General features: G+C 39.2%; 2 protein-coding genes across 5 annotated transcripts in view; one reads left to right on the top strand and one right to left on the bottom strand.

Annotated features, from left to right (window-relative positions):
• Positions 1-69: 69 nt before the first annotated feature.
• On the bottom strand, positions 70-9,640 carry vps4b (vacuolar protein sorting 4 homolog B). 2 transcript variants are annotated; one of them, XM_085139157.1, is made up of 13 exons: positions 9,499-9,640; positions 6,698-6,809; positions 6,331-6,431; positions 4,421-4,532; positions 4,021-4,168; positions 3,864-3,922; positions 3,557-3,676; positions 3,255-3,411; positions 2,959-3,107; positions 2,202-2,283; positions 1,900-2,119; positions 1,679-1,819; positions 70-1,580 (listed from the first exon to the last, which is right to left on the bottom strand). In XM_085139157.1, the coding sequence occupies exons 1-13, from the start codon at positions 9,517-9,519 to the stop codon at positions 1,479-1,481; spliced, it is 1,524 nt and encodes a 507-aa protein (XP_084995283.1). In that variant the 5' UTR covers positions 9,520-9,640; the 3' UTR covers positions 70-1,478. The 2 variants fall into 2 exon arrangements, with proteins under 2 accessions (XP_084995283.1, XP_084995284.1); XM_085139158.1 differs by lacking the exons at positions 6,331-6,431; positions 6,698-6,809; positions 9,499-9,640 and adding an exon at positions 5,410-6,200.
• An 830-nt stretch (positions 9,641-10,470) lies between these two features.
• The window catches only part of LOC146497727 (laminin subunit alpha-3-like), a 63,241-nt gene continuing 57,242 nt past the window's right edge, over positions 10,471-16,469 (top strand). Inside the window, exons 1-2 of one of the 3 annotated variants that reach the window (XM_085139146.1) lie at positions 10,471-11,242; positions 11,775-11,927. In XM_085139146.1, coding sequence (XP_084995272.1) covers positions 10,979-11,242; positions 11,775-11,927 — 417 coding nt within the window. In that variant the 5' untranslated portion in view covers positions 10,471-10,978. The remainder of the gene's footprint in view (positions 11,243-11,774; positions 11,928-16,469) is intronic. The other 2 variants (XM_085139148.1, XM_085139149.1) reach the window with 2 other exon arrangements.

Below are 16,469 nucleotides of genomic sequence, written 5' to 3'. Positions count from 1 at the left end.
CATTTCTACCTTAAATTACTGGCAACAGCACAGTTGATCCATTACAGGAAAAAAGTAAACAGCTTCTCCTTGTTGCTTTACCTTTTATTTACATTGTGGAAATGAAAAACAGAAAATCATATGCACTGATAACCTCTTCACAAAGAAAAGGCTTGAGAGTTGGCTATATATATATTTATACATTTACAGTAAAATGAAGATATTCCCCATCAAAAGACAGTTTGCACTTCTGAATGGAAACAGACTAAGGTTGTATATAGTCTCTAAAAGAACTTACACGAAATGTACAAGTAATATACATTTCTTAGTTGTAGTGACAATTCACTTGATACATTAGCAGTAGGACTAAGAAATTTAGAAATAAACCAATAGAAATAACCATTCAGTTGGAACAAAAAAGGCCCTTGCAACTTTTGTAGAAGGCACACGGTGCACACTGCCACTTATGGCTATTTAAAGTTCATGGTTGGAAATGCATTCTATGTTGTCAAGTACACAAGATTTCTCCATCTGAGCCATCAGTGTGAGGCTTCAACATTTCACGTGGCTTATTAGCTATGAGGTGCTAAAGCTGTCATAATATAAGGCTTTTTTTTTCGGTTGCTAGTACAGATAATTAGTGAATCCTGTGGACAGAAATAAAAAAATATGTACAACAGGTATTAAAAAAAAAACTAAACCAACAAAAAAACCAAACAATAGAAACAAGCTGTGAAACAAAGCAATTCAAAGCTAACAAGTTCTTGATAAATGAAAGTAATGCTGGTCTGGCACCAATAGTGATCCACCCTAAAAGCCATGTTTATTTCAAATGAATAAACACAATCATAATTTGTATTGAAAGTGGATAAACAATCCAAAACTGTCACAGAGGCTAATGAACTGCTCATCCTGAGTATCTTTTTCTCTAAATTGTATCCACCACTGGGAGCCAATGATACCAACAATGCCACAAAATATTCTTTGAACTCATACATATGTTCCTCAAAGTACCACATAGCCTATAAAATGCTTGTTTCTTATTTAAAAAATAGAGACTAAGTCCTTTTCTTCTGAGGTGTACAAGAGAAAGTCTTTCCGTAAAATAAATGATTTTGTTTTCAATCTTACTTAGAATAACTGCAGTTAGTTTCTCTAATTTGCGTGAGTATCTTGCTCATCAAAAACTTTAATGAACAAGTTAAATTATCTTCCAGAGTTGTGTTGATTCTTTAGTCAAGTCAGATGTAGGTGGGAAATCTTTAATCTTCTTTGGAAAATAGTGACTAACAAATAAAACCGAGTCTTGCACCCTTAGTGTGATTATCAGACTGGCAAAACAATATAGTAATCTCACCCAGCTGACTAACCCTCACGGTCATGTGAATGGTTAGGATGAGAAGGAGAGAGTGAGGAGGGGGAAAGGGACAAGAACAGTAAAGACACACAATTACAATTCCTTTGCTTTGGTTTCGCTTGGTTTGGCTCAATCACCCAACCTAGCCTTCCTGTCCAAAGTCCTCTGTGAACTTTTTCAGTTTCTCCAGGTCTTGTTCGTTAACTGTTGGCTTCGTGTTGGACTGAGACCTCAACATATCAGCCTGAAAACAGGGTGGGAAAAAGGGAAAGAAAAAATAAAGATCTGAACATGTTCCAATGCGGAAATGTGTGGAAAAATTTAGGGTTTTAATATTCCTACCATGGATACCACAGGTTCCAACAGCTTCTCCCCAGGGACTTCCATCCATGTCATTTCAATTGCGTTTGGATCACCCGGTGAGCAAGGAGTCAGGAGGTCATCTATAGTGACTTTGGGGTCATCTCTTGATGGACCTCGTACCTTATTGAAATTAAATATTTAATTACAACATTCACAGCATGCTACAGTTTAGAATTAAACAGACATTTTGAAAGGCATACCCGTTTGAAGTGGGTTGCTGACTGGACCTTTCGAACAGGCTGCATTAGAGCGTCTCTGACAATAATGCTGATATCTGCTCCTGAGTATCCATCTGTCTTCTTGCCCAGAGTGTTAAAGTCAGATTCGTTGAGACTGTTGGGGGTGGAGCCCAGATGGAGCTTGAACATGAAGGCGCGGGCGTGCTCTTCAGGCAGTGGGATATAGATTCTCTTCTCAAATCTGTGATGGTTTTATTTTACCTCAGTGAGCACACAGGCGAATGACAGCAGAACAGCAACTATAAATGACTAATAATGATTACCTCCTTCTGATGGCTGAGTCTAGAGTCCACGGAATGTTTGTTGCACCGAGAACCAGGATGCCTTCATTGTCATTTCCAACTCCTGTACAAAAACACAATCAGTGCAAATTAAATATGAGCTTCTCTTACTGTCAAACACCTCCTACTAAAAATCTGCAATCACATAAGATTTCTATTACAGGCCAGCCAAAGAGCAAAGAAGTGGATGTTTAGATACTTCATAGGTTAGAGACATAACATCTGTGCAGCTGGATCAAACTAGCTGGAGTTTAAGTCCAGATTCAAAGCAGATTATGGAAAATTTGTACTAAATGACTTCTAAATTAGACCAGATTGAATTACACTGTTCATATTTCTGTGAACACGCTTTATGCAGCCATCCAGGATTAAGTGGGAACTTTAATATTTCTTAGTAATTACTCTTACCTAAAAGGTAACTTAGCTTTATTATTTATTTTAAGATATAAAAGAGGGATGTATGGGGTATGATTTTCTTTCATTTTTAAGTTCAGTGTTCAGTAACCTAAATATTTTGAATGCTTATAAGTACCTTATAGTCAATCACCTGATTATAACAACAATCTACATACATTTGGTTATTCCATCATGGTGTCAGTAAAAATTTAAAATACAGAAAGATACTGAAATAGAAAAGTCACTTTACTGGCACAAATATTTCAACCTGAGTGACTTTTTACTGAATAAAAAACACATTCATTTCTCCTATTATTTATACATAATTAGTAATCACCCTTACCTTGCATCTGAACCAGAAACTCTGTCTTAATACGGCGAGCAGCTTCACTCTCATTCTCACTTCTGGACCCACACAGCGAGTCAATCTCATCAATAAAGATGATAGAAGGTTTATGCTCTCTTGCGAGGGTGAAAAGGTTTTTCACCAACCTGGGAAGCAAATAGAAAGCTTTTAAGGAAATGAAATGGCAGAGCTGGCTGCAGAATAGTTTTGTATATTATATTCCAATATTCCACATTATATGATAGAAAGTAAAATCATATGGTTAATTTGTGCTTCTGTGAATTGCTGCTCACTTTTCACTTTCTCCCAGCCACTTTGAGACGAGGTCCGATGAGGAGATTGAGAAGAAGGTTGAGTTGTTTGCCTCTGTGGCGACTGCTTTAGCCAGGTAAGACTTTCCAGTACCTGGAGGGCCAAAGAGCAAGATGCCCCTCCATGGAGTTCGCTTTCCTGTCAGTCAAGCAAAGAGGTAATTTAATCAAAATTAGTATGACCACAACATCACTTACTACACTCTGACACACAAATATTTATTCTATCATTTAAGAACCACACAGTGAAGTGGGTTCTTATTCACAGATTCACACACATTTACCTGTGAAAAGGTGGGGGAATTTGATTGGAAGTATAACGGCTTCTTTCAGCGCCTCCTTGGCTCCTTCTAAACCAGCAACATCATTCCATTTAACATTTGGTTTCTCCATAACAATTGCACCTGGGAAAAGATAAACAGTACATTACTGACAAGCCTTATATTTAAACTAATAAACATGCAAAAATATACATACTATACAGAGTGGTTTAACATAGAAGCATGCAACACCAGAAGGTTGAAGCCATCAGGTTTCAGTGGTCTTTATATTGATTTATATTAATATAAAGATTTAAGAAATGTTACAAACCTGAGAGTTGATTTTGGAACTTCTTTTTCTCTGGATCATCACCCTCGTCACTTTCATTTCTGGAGGCAAAAGCATATTTTATCTTAATTTTCCAAACATATGACATTAACAGCATCACATGAGCTGATTTGCTCTTCTGCCCTGCCCAGTAACACACCCTTTGTCATCAGATTGCGACTCTTTGACAGGCTTAGCAGGGGCCTTATCTTTCTTCTTGAGATACTCTTTCAGCTTTTCTGCTCTGTCCAAGTATTCTGCACATTTTGCCCGGATGCTCTGTTTTGCTTTGTCACCCTGGGCTTCATCTGTCAGAAATCAGCACACACACAATATACATTACAAAACAAAACAAAAACAAATCGACAAAAATTATTGTACAACCTTTTTGCTTTAAAACAAAACCCTTCTTTTAGTACTTTTAAAATTATACAACTATTATCATTATTCTTACTATCAAAGTGTACAAAACGGCCCTCGGTTTTTTTTAAAGTCACATGAAGTCATCTGACCCACAAAAACGTACAGGTATCAATGACTATTATCAAACTATGCCTCACATTTCACCACATGAAGGAAGTACTGAACAGCAGCCTGGTATAGGCGTAAAGCCTCCTCGTAGTTCTGGGCTTTATCCTCCTGAGCCGCCTTGCTGGCAAGATCGATGGCTTTCTAAAATAACAAAGGACAATGTCAGTTCAGTTGAAACCCGTGGCTGTTCAAAAGAATAAAGAACAAACAACCTACAAGTCATGTCTTTGGATTATGAGACACATATAGATAATCAAAATAAACATCAAGACAAGAAAAGGACATAAAGTTGGAACTTTAACTGAGTAAGGAAATAATGATAATAATATTAAAACAATCTACTTAATATCCCCTAAAGCTCACGTTAGTAAATATACACAGTGGTCGTAATCTACTGCAAAGCTTCACCTGTGCAGTGAGGTGACGCCGCGCGCACACACAAACACACAGTCAAAGCTTTCTTTCACTTCCTTTTTGTGAGTTTAAGAGCAACTTCAGCAGAATTTACATGTTCAGAGAACAACCCAGATATTACCCCATTTTGCTCTTTAAATTTGATATCTTTTCTGAAGCCATTTAAAAGTAGCTAGCAACGTTAAGCTGATTAGGTATCTTGTAGTCCAGTTGTTAGCAACTCACTAAAATTATGAGGCTTCCGGCACAATTCAGCTGAAAAAAACAAAACAGAAACAAAAAAACCCCCCAAACGGAATCTTTATAATACACATGGACCATAGTATCAGGTTTGAGTGGTCAGTATCTTACTTACTACAACACTGACGTCTTGTGGGATAAGCTAGCCAAGTATGCTAATTAGCAGCTAATGTTACTAATGTTGTGTTTTTTAACACCGATGAAAATGTTTAAACCAAGCGCAAACCTTAAAAACTAGCCCCGAAGTGTTTCTTACTAGCACCTAGTACACTGTAGCCAATTTATTTCAACGTTTAAACAACTTTTATGGCGTTTTTTTTTTAGCTATTTTTTAGCCTCCTCTAGGGTTGGTCCCCCAACTTACCTGTAAATTGTTGTTGGCAGCCATAACGGCGGATCACTTGCCCAGTAATCAAAGCGAACGTAACACCACGCGAGTAAACTATTTTTTAAACGCTCTACTTAAGAAATCAACTACACGCGTAGACTGTAAACACGCAAACGAGTTTTCAAGCTGACTTCTTTTGGTGTTTTCGTATCTCTGAACGCTCCCTTCTCAGAGCCGAGGAAGATACTTCCGCATTGAAAAGTCGATACTCGCGTGCACGAAATGTAATGACGTCAAGACGTAGCCTCGATATAGTCGTCGTAAACACAGGTCATAGATGCAGTTCAGTAACTGCCACCATTCAATGCTGCCTTTTTTTCTAAAACAAAAAAACTGCGCTTGTCCTAACTATTTCAGCCCCGTAATTCTCTCCATTATGGTCACTCCCAATGAACATCTTAACATTTTCAGCTCAGCCTCCTGCCTTTTTGTCAATGACAACACTTCCAAACATACATCATAGCAGTTTTTATATTTCTCTGTAAACCTTCTCTGTTACTGTTATTGCTATCCTTGTCTTACAAATCACTCTAATCTCCACCCTCTTCACCCTGCCTGACACTCTCTTCTTCACCTCTCTTGAGCACTGTTTGTTGCTTTGAATGGCTGACCCAAGGTATTTGACTCTTCCTGACTTAACTTCCCCCACTCCTTGTATTTTAAGACTATAAAGTGAAGGATGGATGGATGAACTTTTTCACGTTTCTATAAATTTTGTGTTGCTGTCATGTGGTTTGTCCTCTTTATATTATTATTATTAATTTTTTTTTTTACAACAAATAAATGTCACTTGAAGTTTTGAAGTGATAGGCAGGACTCTCACACTGCCCCACCCCACTAATTTTTTCATGATCCATTTGTAAAGGGAATATTTTGTGCTGTCATATCTGTAATGACCTCTTTATTCACTAGGTACTCCTGTAGTTCTTCCGCTCTGTCCAAGTACTGTTTACATTTATCTCTTATCTTCTGGTTGCCATCTTTACCTTGAGGTTCACCTGAAAGAAGAAAACAACAACGAAACAATGGTTTCAGCAAACACACAAAGGTTTTCTCATCACACATCACAACTAAAAAATGTGTTGGCCTAAAACTATGTAGCTGTTTATGTTTCAGCCAAATTCAGCCAAGAGTTGAGTATATTCCTTCACTGATGTCCAATAGTGCAGCCGCCTTCAGAGTGAAGGGACGGCGTACACTGTAATATTTCAGATAACAGTAGGGTGATATTAGCTGCGTGATATTAGCCACAATGGTGACGCACGTTTCAGAATGTGGAGAAAGTACTTGACAGCATGTTGGTAAGAGCGGATGGCCTCCTCATAGTTTCCAGCCTCGTCCTCCTCTGAGGCCTTCTGTGCTACGGCAATAGCTTTCTGAAACAACAGGACATGGATCAATAGTTCAGACCTTGTGTTTCTATTAAATCCACCAGCATAGTTCATTTATGAACCTTAAAAGGTCATAACACCAAAGTGTTCTGTGAAGTATCCTGATGTTTCAATATCTGAAGTCAGAAACATGGATTATGAAGGAACACTAACAATAATAAAAACATTGAGGCTTTGAGCTAGTGCATAAATTGGGCAGTTCCAAAGCTGAGTAAAGGGAAAGGAAAATATAATTAAATTCTGATACTTTTAAATGTGAAAATCCAAAAAAGTTCATGGCTTTTAAAGATGACCTACCTGTATTTACCCATCTTATAATAAATTTGGTAATCAATATGCATGCATTCTCTTCTGACTAACTGAGAAACTGTAATTTGTCAGTGTGTTCTCATAACCTGTGCTGGGCATTAACATTTATGAAGTAATGAACCATCAGGTTCACACTGCAGATAGACACCCTGAGAGCTCCCTTCATAACCTTGGTCTGAATTTTTTATTGGAATGAACTTCCATGCATTATTATCATTCTGTAGCTGGAAATGTTTCTTGAATTTATAGAAGTGTTTTCAATTTTGTGTTTCCTGTTCAAAACTGCCAGTGAAAATCAGTCAAGACTGTTGCTGTTATCTGCCAATCTCTAAAAGAAACCTCATATATAAAATGTGACTGTACTGTCTTTCATCTGTGTGAACAGACTGAACCTTACAATGTAAAACTATGTGGAAAATTAGCAGAGGCTATTGTGTGCCATCCACCTCTAGCTACCCATTCATGTATTATGAAAAGCAATATACACTCAATGGACACTTTATTAAGTACACCTTGCTAGTAAAGGGTTGGACCTCCTTTTGCCTCCATAGCTGTTCTTATTCTTCATGGCACAGATTCAACAAGGTGCTGGAAATATTCCTCTGAGACTTTGGTTCATAATAACAGGATTGTGTTACACAGTTACTGCAGATTTGTCAGCTGTACATTTATGATTCAAATTGGCCATTCCACCCTACACTAAAGGTGCACTACTGGATTAATGTCTGGTGACTGTGCAGGTCATTTACGTACAGAGAAGTCATTGTCATGTTCAAGAAACCAGTTTGAAACGATCTGAGCTTTGTGACAAAGTGCATTATTCTGTGGACATAAAGGGATCGACATGGTCAGCAGCAATGCTGGTGCTTAAATGATGCTCAATTGATACAAAGTGTTGTAGAAACATATCACACACCAATATATCACCATTACCAGCCAGAACTGTTGATACAAGGAAGTACCGATCCATACTTTCATTTTATTTATACCAAATTCTGACCCTACCACCTGAATGGCAGAGGATACGGATACTCAGACTGGGAAACATTTTTCCAATCTTCTTTTGTCCAGTTATGGTGAACACATGAGAATTAGTCTCAGTTTTCCTGTTCTTAGCTGACAGGGGTAGAACCTGGTGTTGTCTTCTGCTGGTGTAGCCCATTTGCTTCAAGGTTGGACATGTCTTGTGTGTTCAGAGAGGCTCTTCTGCGTACCTTGGCTGTAACAAGTGCTTATTTGGATTACTGTTGCTGTCCTATCTATGAAAAGCAGTCTGGCCATCAACAAGGTGTTTTTTTTCCCTGTGTGGTAAATCCCACTAAATACTCTGACCAACGAGTCTGCCTCCAACATCTATGCCATGTTCAGAGTTGCGTGAATCACATTTCTTCCTCATTCTGATGCCCAGTTTGAACACTGCTGTGTCAAAAAGTGATATCAGATGCTTTTATGTGCTATGCACGTTCTTGTATTGTTAACTAGACTGCAGTTAACAAGATTTATCAGGTGGTTATATATAAAATAAAGAAATGACCTGTTTTGTAAGTATCTTTATGGGTCTGCTTTATTGTACATATGTTATCATATATTTTAAAATAGCAGTGACTAAAAGAGTCTTTACAGAACCATTATATTTGTTGTCATCTCTGCTGCCCTCTTCAGCAGCTCACTCTTAAACATGACTTTTGAGTGTCAGTGAGACTATTTATAAAAGATATATAAAAGTCTCTTTGCCAATAAACTGATTGCAGCTTCTACCTCTTGACAGAAATGTTGGTTGTGGCTCAGAATGACTTCACGAGAGACAGATTTGACATTTGTTCCACAGATTATAAACCAACACGTCATTTACGACCGTTTTAATACAGGCTATCATTTTTTTTTTTTCACAACACTGCCCCTAAATACACTGGATTGCTGCCGTGTGACTAGCTGAAACGAGCAATTGAGCAGATTTATATAATGAAGTGGTCGGTGAGGGTATTTACTGCCGTCATCAGATTTAACAAACAGGAGAAAAATACATTATTAAAACTAGTTAGTTCACTGATTATAATTAACCCTGACTAAAACACCTCGTTACTTCTTTCACGAACTGCCTCTGAATCTGAGGCGCTCATGTCAACCCTATTTTGCGGGCAGTGATGCAGTTAGCTCTGGAAGTGACCTAATGAGGCACACAAATAGAGAACTTAGAAAACAAATCACGGATCAAAAATTATCAACAAATTCAACCGTGTCAAAACGAAACCTGCAAAACTGCAAACATGAAACACCCTCTGTGATTTCCCTCCAGTATGAGAAGAAGTTGCAAACACGTAAGAAACACGACGTTTTCCAGCCTTAAAGTTTTTTTTTAACCTACCTGCAGATTTGTTGGCTCCATGGGGAGTCCCGTACGAATTAAAGAAGCACAACAGATTCAACACCCGAAACTCTGTTTCGTTTACTCGGCAATGCCAGAAGTTCCTGTTTGCTTATCACCGCCTTAGCATTGTGACACACGCGTCCAACAAAGTAGCCTTGCCAGTCAGCCAGTCAGAAAGAATGGGAACGATGCGGGACACTGAGTCACTGTACTTAATTGTTGTTGTGCTGGTTAAAGTCAATACGTGTTGCTGAATCACTGAATCATTGTCCAGCAGCATGAAAAAGCTGGTTCGGAATTTTATTGTCTGCTTTCACTGAAAAAAAAATTAGGGGTGGCGTCACACATATAAGAAAGTAAATAAAAGTCAGATAGAGGGAGTTTTAGATGCAACTCGGTTGCAGTAGTTAAAAAAGGCACATAAATCTGGACGTTCGCATGTGCGAATACGCACTAAAATCCCATTCTCTGATGCGACATGTGATATATGCTCCACTAGAGGTCGCCCCAAGATCACCGTGCAAGCGTCAACTCGTCGTTCCAGTCGCACTGTATAAAAGTTTGTATACGGTCATTGTGAACTCCTGGGGAGGGGGGACTTCGTAGGTGTAGAGCGCGCCAGATTCTGCTGTTCTATATTCACGCGAAAACTATACAAATGAAACATGATATGAGGTTCCGAGTGTAGGCTTAATGCTTTCACAGACAGTTTTTTTTTTCTGTAAACAGACGTATTATTCAATAATCAGTCGTAATTCAATTTTTCCCTTTTTATGCCACACTTCAGAATCCAAAATTGGATTGGACACCGCATTATTTAACGAGACAATAACATTAACTGGTGGAAAATTAAATTTAGTGGTCAGCACACTTCACGCTAGCTAAGGGTTGCTACAAAAAATATAGTATACTAATTCCCTGGTTGTCGGCGCTCCACCTGCAGCAGCTCTACTCTCCACCAGCTGGGACCGCCCCACGCTTAAGTCTGAATCTTTCGTGTGTTTGGAGATGTTTTGGTTCAAAAGCTCCTAGAAGTCTCACAACAGGGTCACACGCAGTGACTTTACACTGTTAAATCCTTTAAAAAAAAGTTTTACACCGAAAAAGGAAAGAAAAAAAAGGACAAAAGATGAGCTTCTGGCGAATGCTGTGACGGCAGACCTTTGGCCCCACTCAGCGGACCAGCGTCGAGCTCAGACACCTGATAGCTCCAGTGTGCCGCACCGTCTGGTTCAGAGCACGCAGTGCTGTCTGCGTTGAGTTTGGTGACATGCGATGGAAATAGATTACACCTCCAAGCAGCAGAAGATCCACTTAAAAGCGTCGTTTTGGGATTAACAGACGCGTGAACCCGCTAAAAGAGAGCCCCCACGCGTAACTCGCAGCCCATTAGCGCATTTCATGGAGATCCTTAGATGACAAGACCCGCTGCACGCTGCGGGTTGCGCTCAGCAACACGGATCTGTAATTTTGGAACATGGCGAGAGGGATGAGAGGAGCTCATCTCCTCTTTGGATTTTTTATTCTTGGGTTGACGCTTTTCAGGGACGCGGACGGACAACAAACTTTTAATGACTTAACAGGTTTCAGTTTGAATCCACCATACTTTAACCTCGCACAGGGCTCCGGGATCTCCGCTACAGCAACCTGCGGACAGGATGAGGCTGACATACCGAGATATGATTTATACTGTAAACTAGTCGGAGGGCCTACAAATGGACTTCTTACTCAAAATATACAGGTAAGGAAATAAGCGTTCGTGCATGCGTAAAAGGATGGGGACGTGGTGATTACATTGTAACGTGGGAACTCCTGTAACTGGCGATCCACTCGTCCTTTTTAATGGCCCAGTCCAATGCTCCTATTTGTGAGTACTACCAGGAACCCCTCCGGGAACCGTGACAATTAACTGCCCGCCCTGACCAAGTTGCACAACTGCCAGAAATAGTTTTACACCATTGTAGTTGAGTTCCACATTTTCTAAAGGAAATGCCCTTTCAACAGGGGTCTTATTTCCTCAGGAGATCTCCCAGGGCAATAAGGCTTTTACAGCCCTATAATACTATAAAATGTACAGTTTAATAAGAGCGTTCCCAAGCTTTTTCAAGTCAAGAATGTCATTAATCTACATTAAAGATATCATATTTATTTGTTTTTTTGTCGTTGTTGTTTTGTTATTGTTTTAAACATTTGGCAGTACAGGTATGTACCTCCACCATTATTAAACATGTCTGCTAATTGTTTCTGAATACTAAAAACCTGATACCTTTTAGGGTCAGTTTTGTGACTACTGCAACTCCGTTGACCCAAACAAAGCCCACCCTGTGACCAATGCCATTGACGGGACTGAACGGTGGTGGCAGAGCCCTCCTCTCTCCAGGGGGACTGTCTACAATGAGGTGAATGTTACCCTGGACCTTGGACAGGTGAGATTATCATAACTTACACTACACATGAACAGATGTCTCCTGGTTGATACCAGCTGTGTGAATAATGATAGCTCAGTGGTGTCAGTAAAACATAGCACCTGAATGTTACAAGGGGAGAAGAGGAACATTTATGTCTTCCTTTGCCATTGCTTTGTGGCTGTGAAATAAGTTATTCCATTTGTGTGAGGTGACCGAGCACCTTTGCTGGTGTGAAATGGGAAGTCTGTTATATTCTTGTACCACTTTCTGTCTTTTTGTTATTGGTCTTTGCTTTGTTTTTGCTGCTGCTGATTTATTTTCGATATGCCGGCAAGAAATCATTTTTTAAAAACTTTTTTCCCTTCATAAGTATTCCAAAGGTGTAACATGATTATGTTTTCAGTGTGAGCTTCATCACCTCAGCTAGCAGTAATCATGTGAATAATGTGCTGCAGTTGGACTCTTGCCAGGAATCAGATTCATGCCCCTTTAGCTGGAGAGTATGCTTCCATCCTGAGCTGTGTGTCTCTGGCAGGAGTTTGGCTAACGGCCCATAAAACAGCACCTCACGCTCAATTATCCACCGTGAGGAAAGAGAGGAATGCTGTCTCTGGATTAGGGATCAGGAGAATGTAAAATCGAATAGGAGAAGTTTAGGTGGAGGCGTGGACCTCTTACGTGATCAGGGTTTTGACTAGCTTTGGAGAAGACTTCAAAAAAATAAATGAGAGAGAGGAGCAAAAGTGCTCCCCCCCACACGTGTTCCATCTTTGGCTCCCAGTGGGCACTGTGTCAGACAATGGGTGTGGGCTTTTCTGTCTCTGTTTTTAGACAGACTGAGCTGAGCAAAGCTCCTGCATGGTTAAATATAGTCCAAGCTTCCAAGAGGATGGACACATGCAGGGCTTTTAGAGATGTCTGCCTTTAATACGTGGTAATGCTCAGTTTATTTGGGAGCAGGGAGAGCAGTATTATTGCATTATAGGGTTCTAGAAGAGTGTTGCTAGATCTCAGACTGTAACTCAACCAAACAAAACCCTGCCTTCCTTCAATACAACACAATCTTACCTACATATGCACACACAACACACCCGTTTCACCTATCTCACAGTTTTTTCCTTTTTTTCCCACCACGACTCTAAATGCTCACCTGCTGCCTTTGCATCCTAATGTTTAGTGCTCAAATCATGTTAAGATATTTTTGTTTTTGTAATTTAATTATATGATCATATGTTTGAAGCTCCTTGATGCATAGAACAGGGTTTTCAAACTCATTTTACAGCTCAGTTTGATCTTAAGTGGGCCAGGTCAGTAAAAACTACGATGGCCCTGAGAGGCCAAACGGACTGCAACTTAAGAAAAAAACAGCAATAAGAAAAACGCTGCAAAAGCACACAAAACACAATGGAAATAGGAAAAATGACAAAAATGAAAACAGAAATAGGAAAAAACAGATTTACAAAAGCACAAGGGAAGTGTTTCTGGGGAGACAATAACCCAACGGACCAGTTGCAGGAACCCAAAACATGGTCGGTGTGTTTTATCATGATTCATATAATACTGATGACGGATTTTTAGGCTAATAGTTAGGCTAACACACTTACCTCTCATCTTTTCTTAACTCACAAAACCGATAGATCCTCCACTTCTTTTGAGTGTCTGTCAGCGCAATTCTTGGAATTTTGGTTCCTGCAACTGGTCCGTCGGGTTATTGTCTCCCCAGAAAGACTTCCCTTATGCTTTTGGAAATCAGTTTTTTCCTATTTCTGTTTTGTTTTTTCCTATTTCCGTAGTCGTTTTTCCTATTTCCGTTGTATCTTGTGTGCTTTTGCAGCGTTTTTCTTATTGCTGTTTTTTTCTTAAGTTGCAGTCCATTTGGCCTCTCAGGGCCACTGTAAAAAACCCTCTTTCTGACAGTGTAAAGACGTTCAGCTGCACATTAATCCCTTATATCTCAGTATAAGAAGTATAACTTCAACAGCACGCTTAAGTTTTACGACATGATAAAGAAATGCCGCTCTATTTAATGAAAGAAATCTGTCAGCATGACTCTTTGGGCTTAAATTGTTCAAAAATAAATGGGTAAAATTACAGAAAAAAGTTTTGGTAGGTCGTTGCGCAGACTGTAAATATAAAGCAGAAACATTTTGGTTAATTCACAAAAATATAGTATTTATTTATTTGTTTCTTTATTTGACTGTGGATACATTGTAAAAAACAACAACAACCCCCCCCCCCCCCCCAAAACTTACATTACTATTGTAGATAGTGAAATAAACAAGAACTTTTCTTTTACTTCATTACTTTTTTGTAGTATGAAAGACTGTGGGGGAGGGCTTCATCAGTAGGACGAGCTGTAAAATGTATGAAAATGCAGTTAAAAGTCCAAAATGTATGCCTTCCTTTATATTTTCCAAAGATGTCCAGTTGGCTAGGCCGATTCTGGTCCCTGGGCCTTATGTTTAACACCCTTGCTCTAGAATACCAAATCAATTACCTGACCAGGTTACTTACATTCATATATGTGATGTTAGGGGTGTGCTTTATTTACCCTACCGCTGTGTTTCATGGCTTTCTTCCACCATACAAACATAAGCCTGTGCATCATCCAGAAAAGTGCTCTAAGCTGCCGTGTTCTTTGAGTGTTCTGTGTAAAACTTTAATAGCTTTGTAGATTCTTTTTAAATCCATAGGATCAATTGTGTATACAGTGAAATATGTGGGCTAGACTGAGCTGAAAGGGTACTGTGGTTTCTTTCAAGAGCAACGCAGGTGGCTGTGCAGCTCTTAGGAGAGATATTAGATAAAGGCACACTTGATGTTTATGTTAGAATAATGAGGTTCAAAGAGGGGGGCTCTTTTGACAGAGCTGCTTCCGGTCTGTCTCTTTCAAAGACGACCGTTTGAAGCATGGCTTGCCAAGTTTGAAGCTAGACTAAACTGATATAAAGTGAACTGAACGGTTGCTATGATAAATTACACCAGTATCCTGCTGCCTTGGCTTTAATGGCAGTGTGATTCTGTTGGATACTCTGTCAGTTGGACTAAAAATTTTAAGTTTTTATTTTTGCTAACTTGTCTAGATTTTTTATTTGGCTGGAACATGTGTCATCACTACAAGAAGCAGTCAGGACATAACTGGGCATTTTCATTTATTGTACTAATAACAGTCTCAGAAACAAAGATTCGGACAGCAATATATATATTTTTTTTACATGTAACAGTCCAAAAGAACTCGTTATTAGCTGTTTCAGGGCTCGCAAAATCACTAGCCCGACGTCCCGGGGCTAGCGATTTTTCCAGTCGGGCTACCAAAATCCATCTCAGCCCTGCCCGTCGGGCTATCATAGGAAGGAAAAATGTGTCAATGCTTTTGCATTCTTTCGCAAATATAGCTGGGTAATTATGTCATTAGCATCGATGAGCCACTGTCAATATGTGACAAATTGAAATCGCGTTTGAATTTGCGCTTGTTTTTTGCTTTCACTCTCTATACGCGCGAACTGTGTATAGAGAGCGGCAGCACTGATTGGTGAGTGACGATAATCTGCGCACCAATTCCTCTGACATCGTCTTATCAATCGTTAGCTTACTATCAAATATGACAAGTTAAATCTCTCGCAGCAAGCTTAAACATGTGAGAGGTTGATTGCGCAGAGAATCGCTGATCGTTATGCAAGTACGTGTGTAAAAGCAGATGGATTTACACAGGTATTTTAGTTCTGCTGAGCCAAATAAGACACGTCAGGGTGAAGAAGGTACAGCCAAAGAAAAGCTTACCACAAAACGGAAAAGTTATGACAAATCAGACTACGAGGCAAAAAGAAAGTGCAGCTTTATGGTTTCATGGACAAAAGAATTTATGTGGCTGGAATATGACAAGCTAAATAACATCATGTTCTGCCAGGTTGTGAGTTTCCCTCGATTTCTGAGTCGACAAGCGCCTTTGTTACTGGGACCAGTCATTTTAAGAAAGACCCCATCAGAACCCATGAGAAATGCAAGAAATGCGTTATTGCTCAGTCTGCAGTATCTTTCCCAGAACAAACACCAATTGCAAAAAACATACTAAAAATAAACCAAGCACAACAAGAAGTCATCATTACCCGGGATTTCAGTAGAAATTTCAAATTCAGGATCTGACACAGACTGATTCATGTTCTACAGTTCTTACAAGTTCATAGAAATTTCTGTTCAATTAGAACCAAGTATTTGAGTTGATGATTGTAATTTTTATGCAGTTGTTGTGATTTGTATTTTAAATATTGTTAGATTGATGTTTTGTTTCCTTAACAATATTATACTTTAATGTATAATATTGTAAAGGAAACAAAACATCAATCAAAAAAATTGTCCTTTTTTTTCCTTTTAAATTCGGGCTACTTAAATGTATTTTGGGCTACCAAAAACTGAAGAGTGCCTGCCCAAAGGGCTACCAGGGATTTTGAAATTTTGCGAGCCCTGTGTTTGATAACAGAGTCAAGTCAAAGATTCCTGTGGTGTTGATTCATGGCAAAAGGGGGGAGGCTATATTCAATATCCCGCATACAGAGGACTCAC

This window comes from Neolamprologus multifasciatus, chromosome 18, assembly GCF_963576455.1.
Source record: "Neolamprologus multifasciatus chromosome 18, fNeoMul1.2, whole genome shotgun sequence".
Classification (NCBI taxonomy): domain Eukaryota; kingdom Metazoa; phylum Chordata; class Actinopteri; order Cichliformes; family Cichlidae; genus Neolamprologus; species Neolamprologus multifasciatus.
Note: the sequence above shows the minus strand (reverse complement) of the source record. Positions and strands in the feature narration are given on the sequence as shown.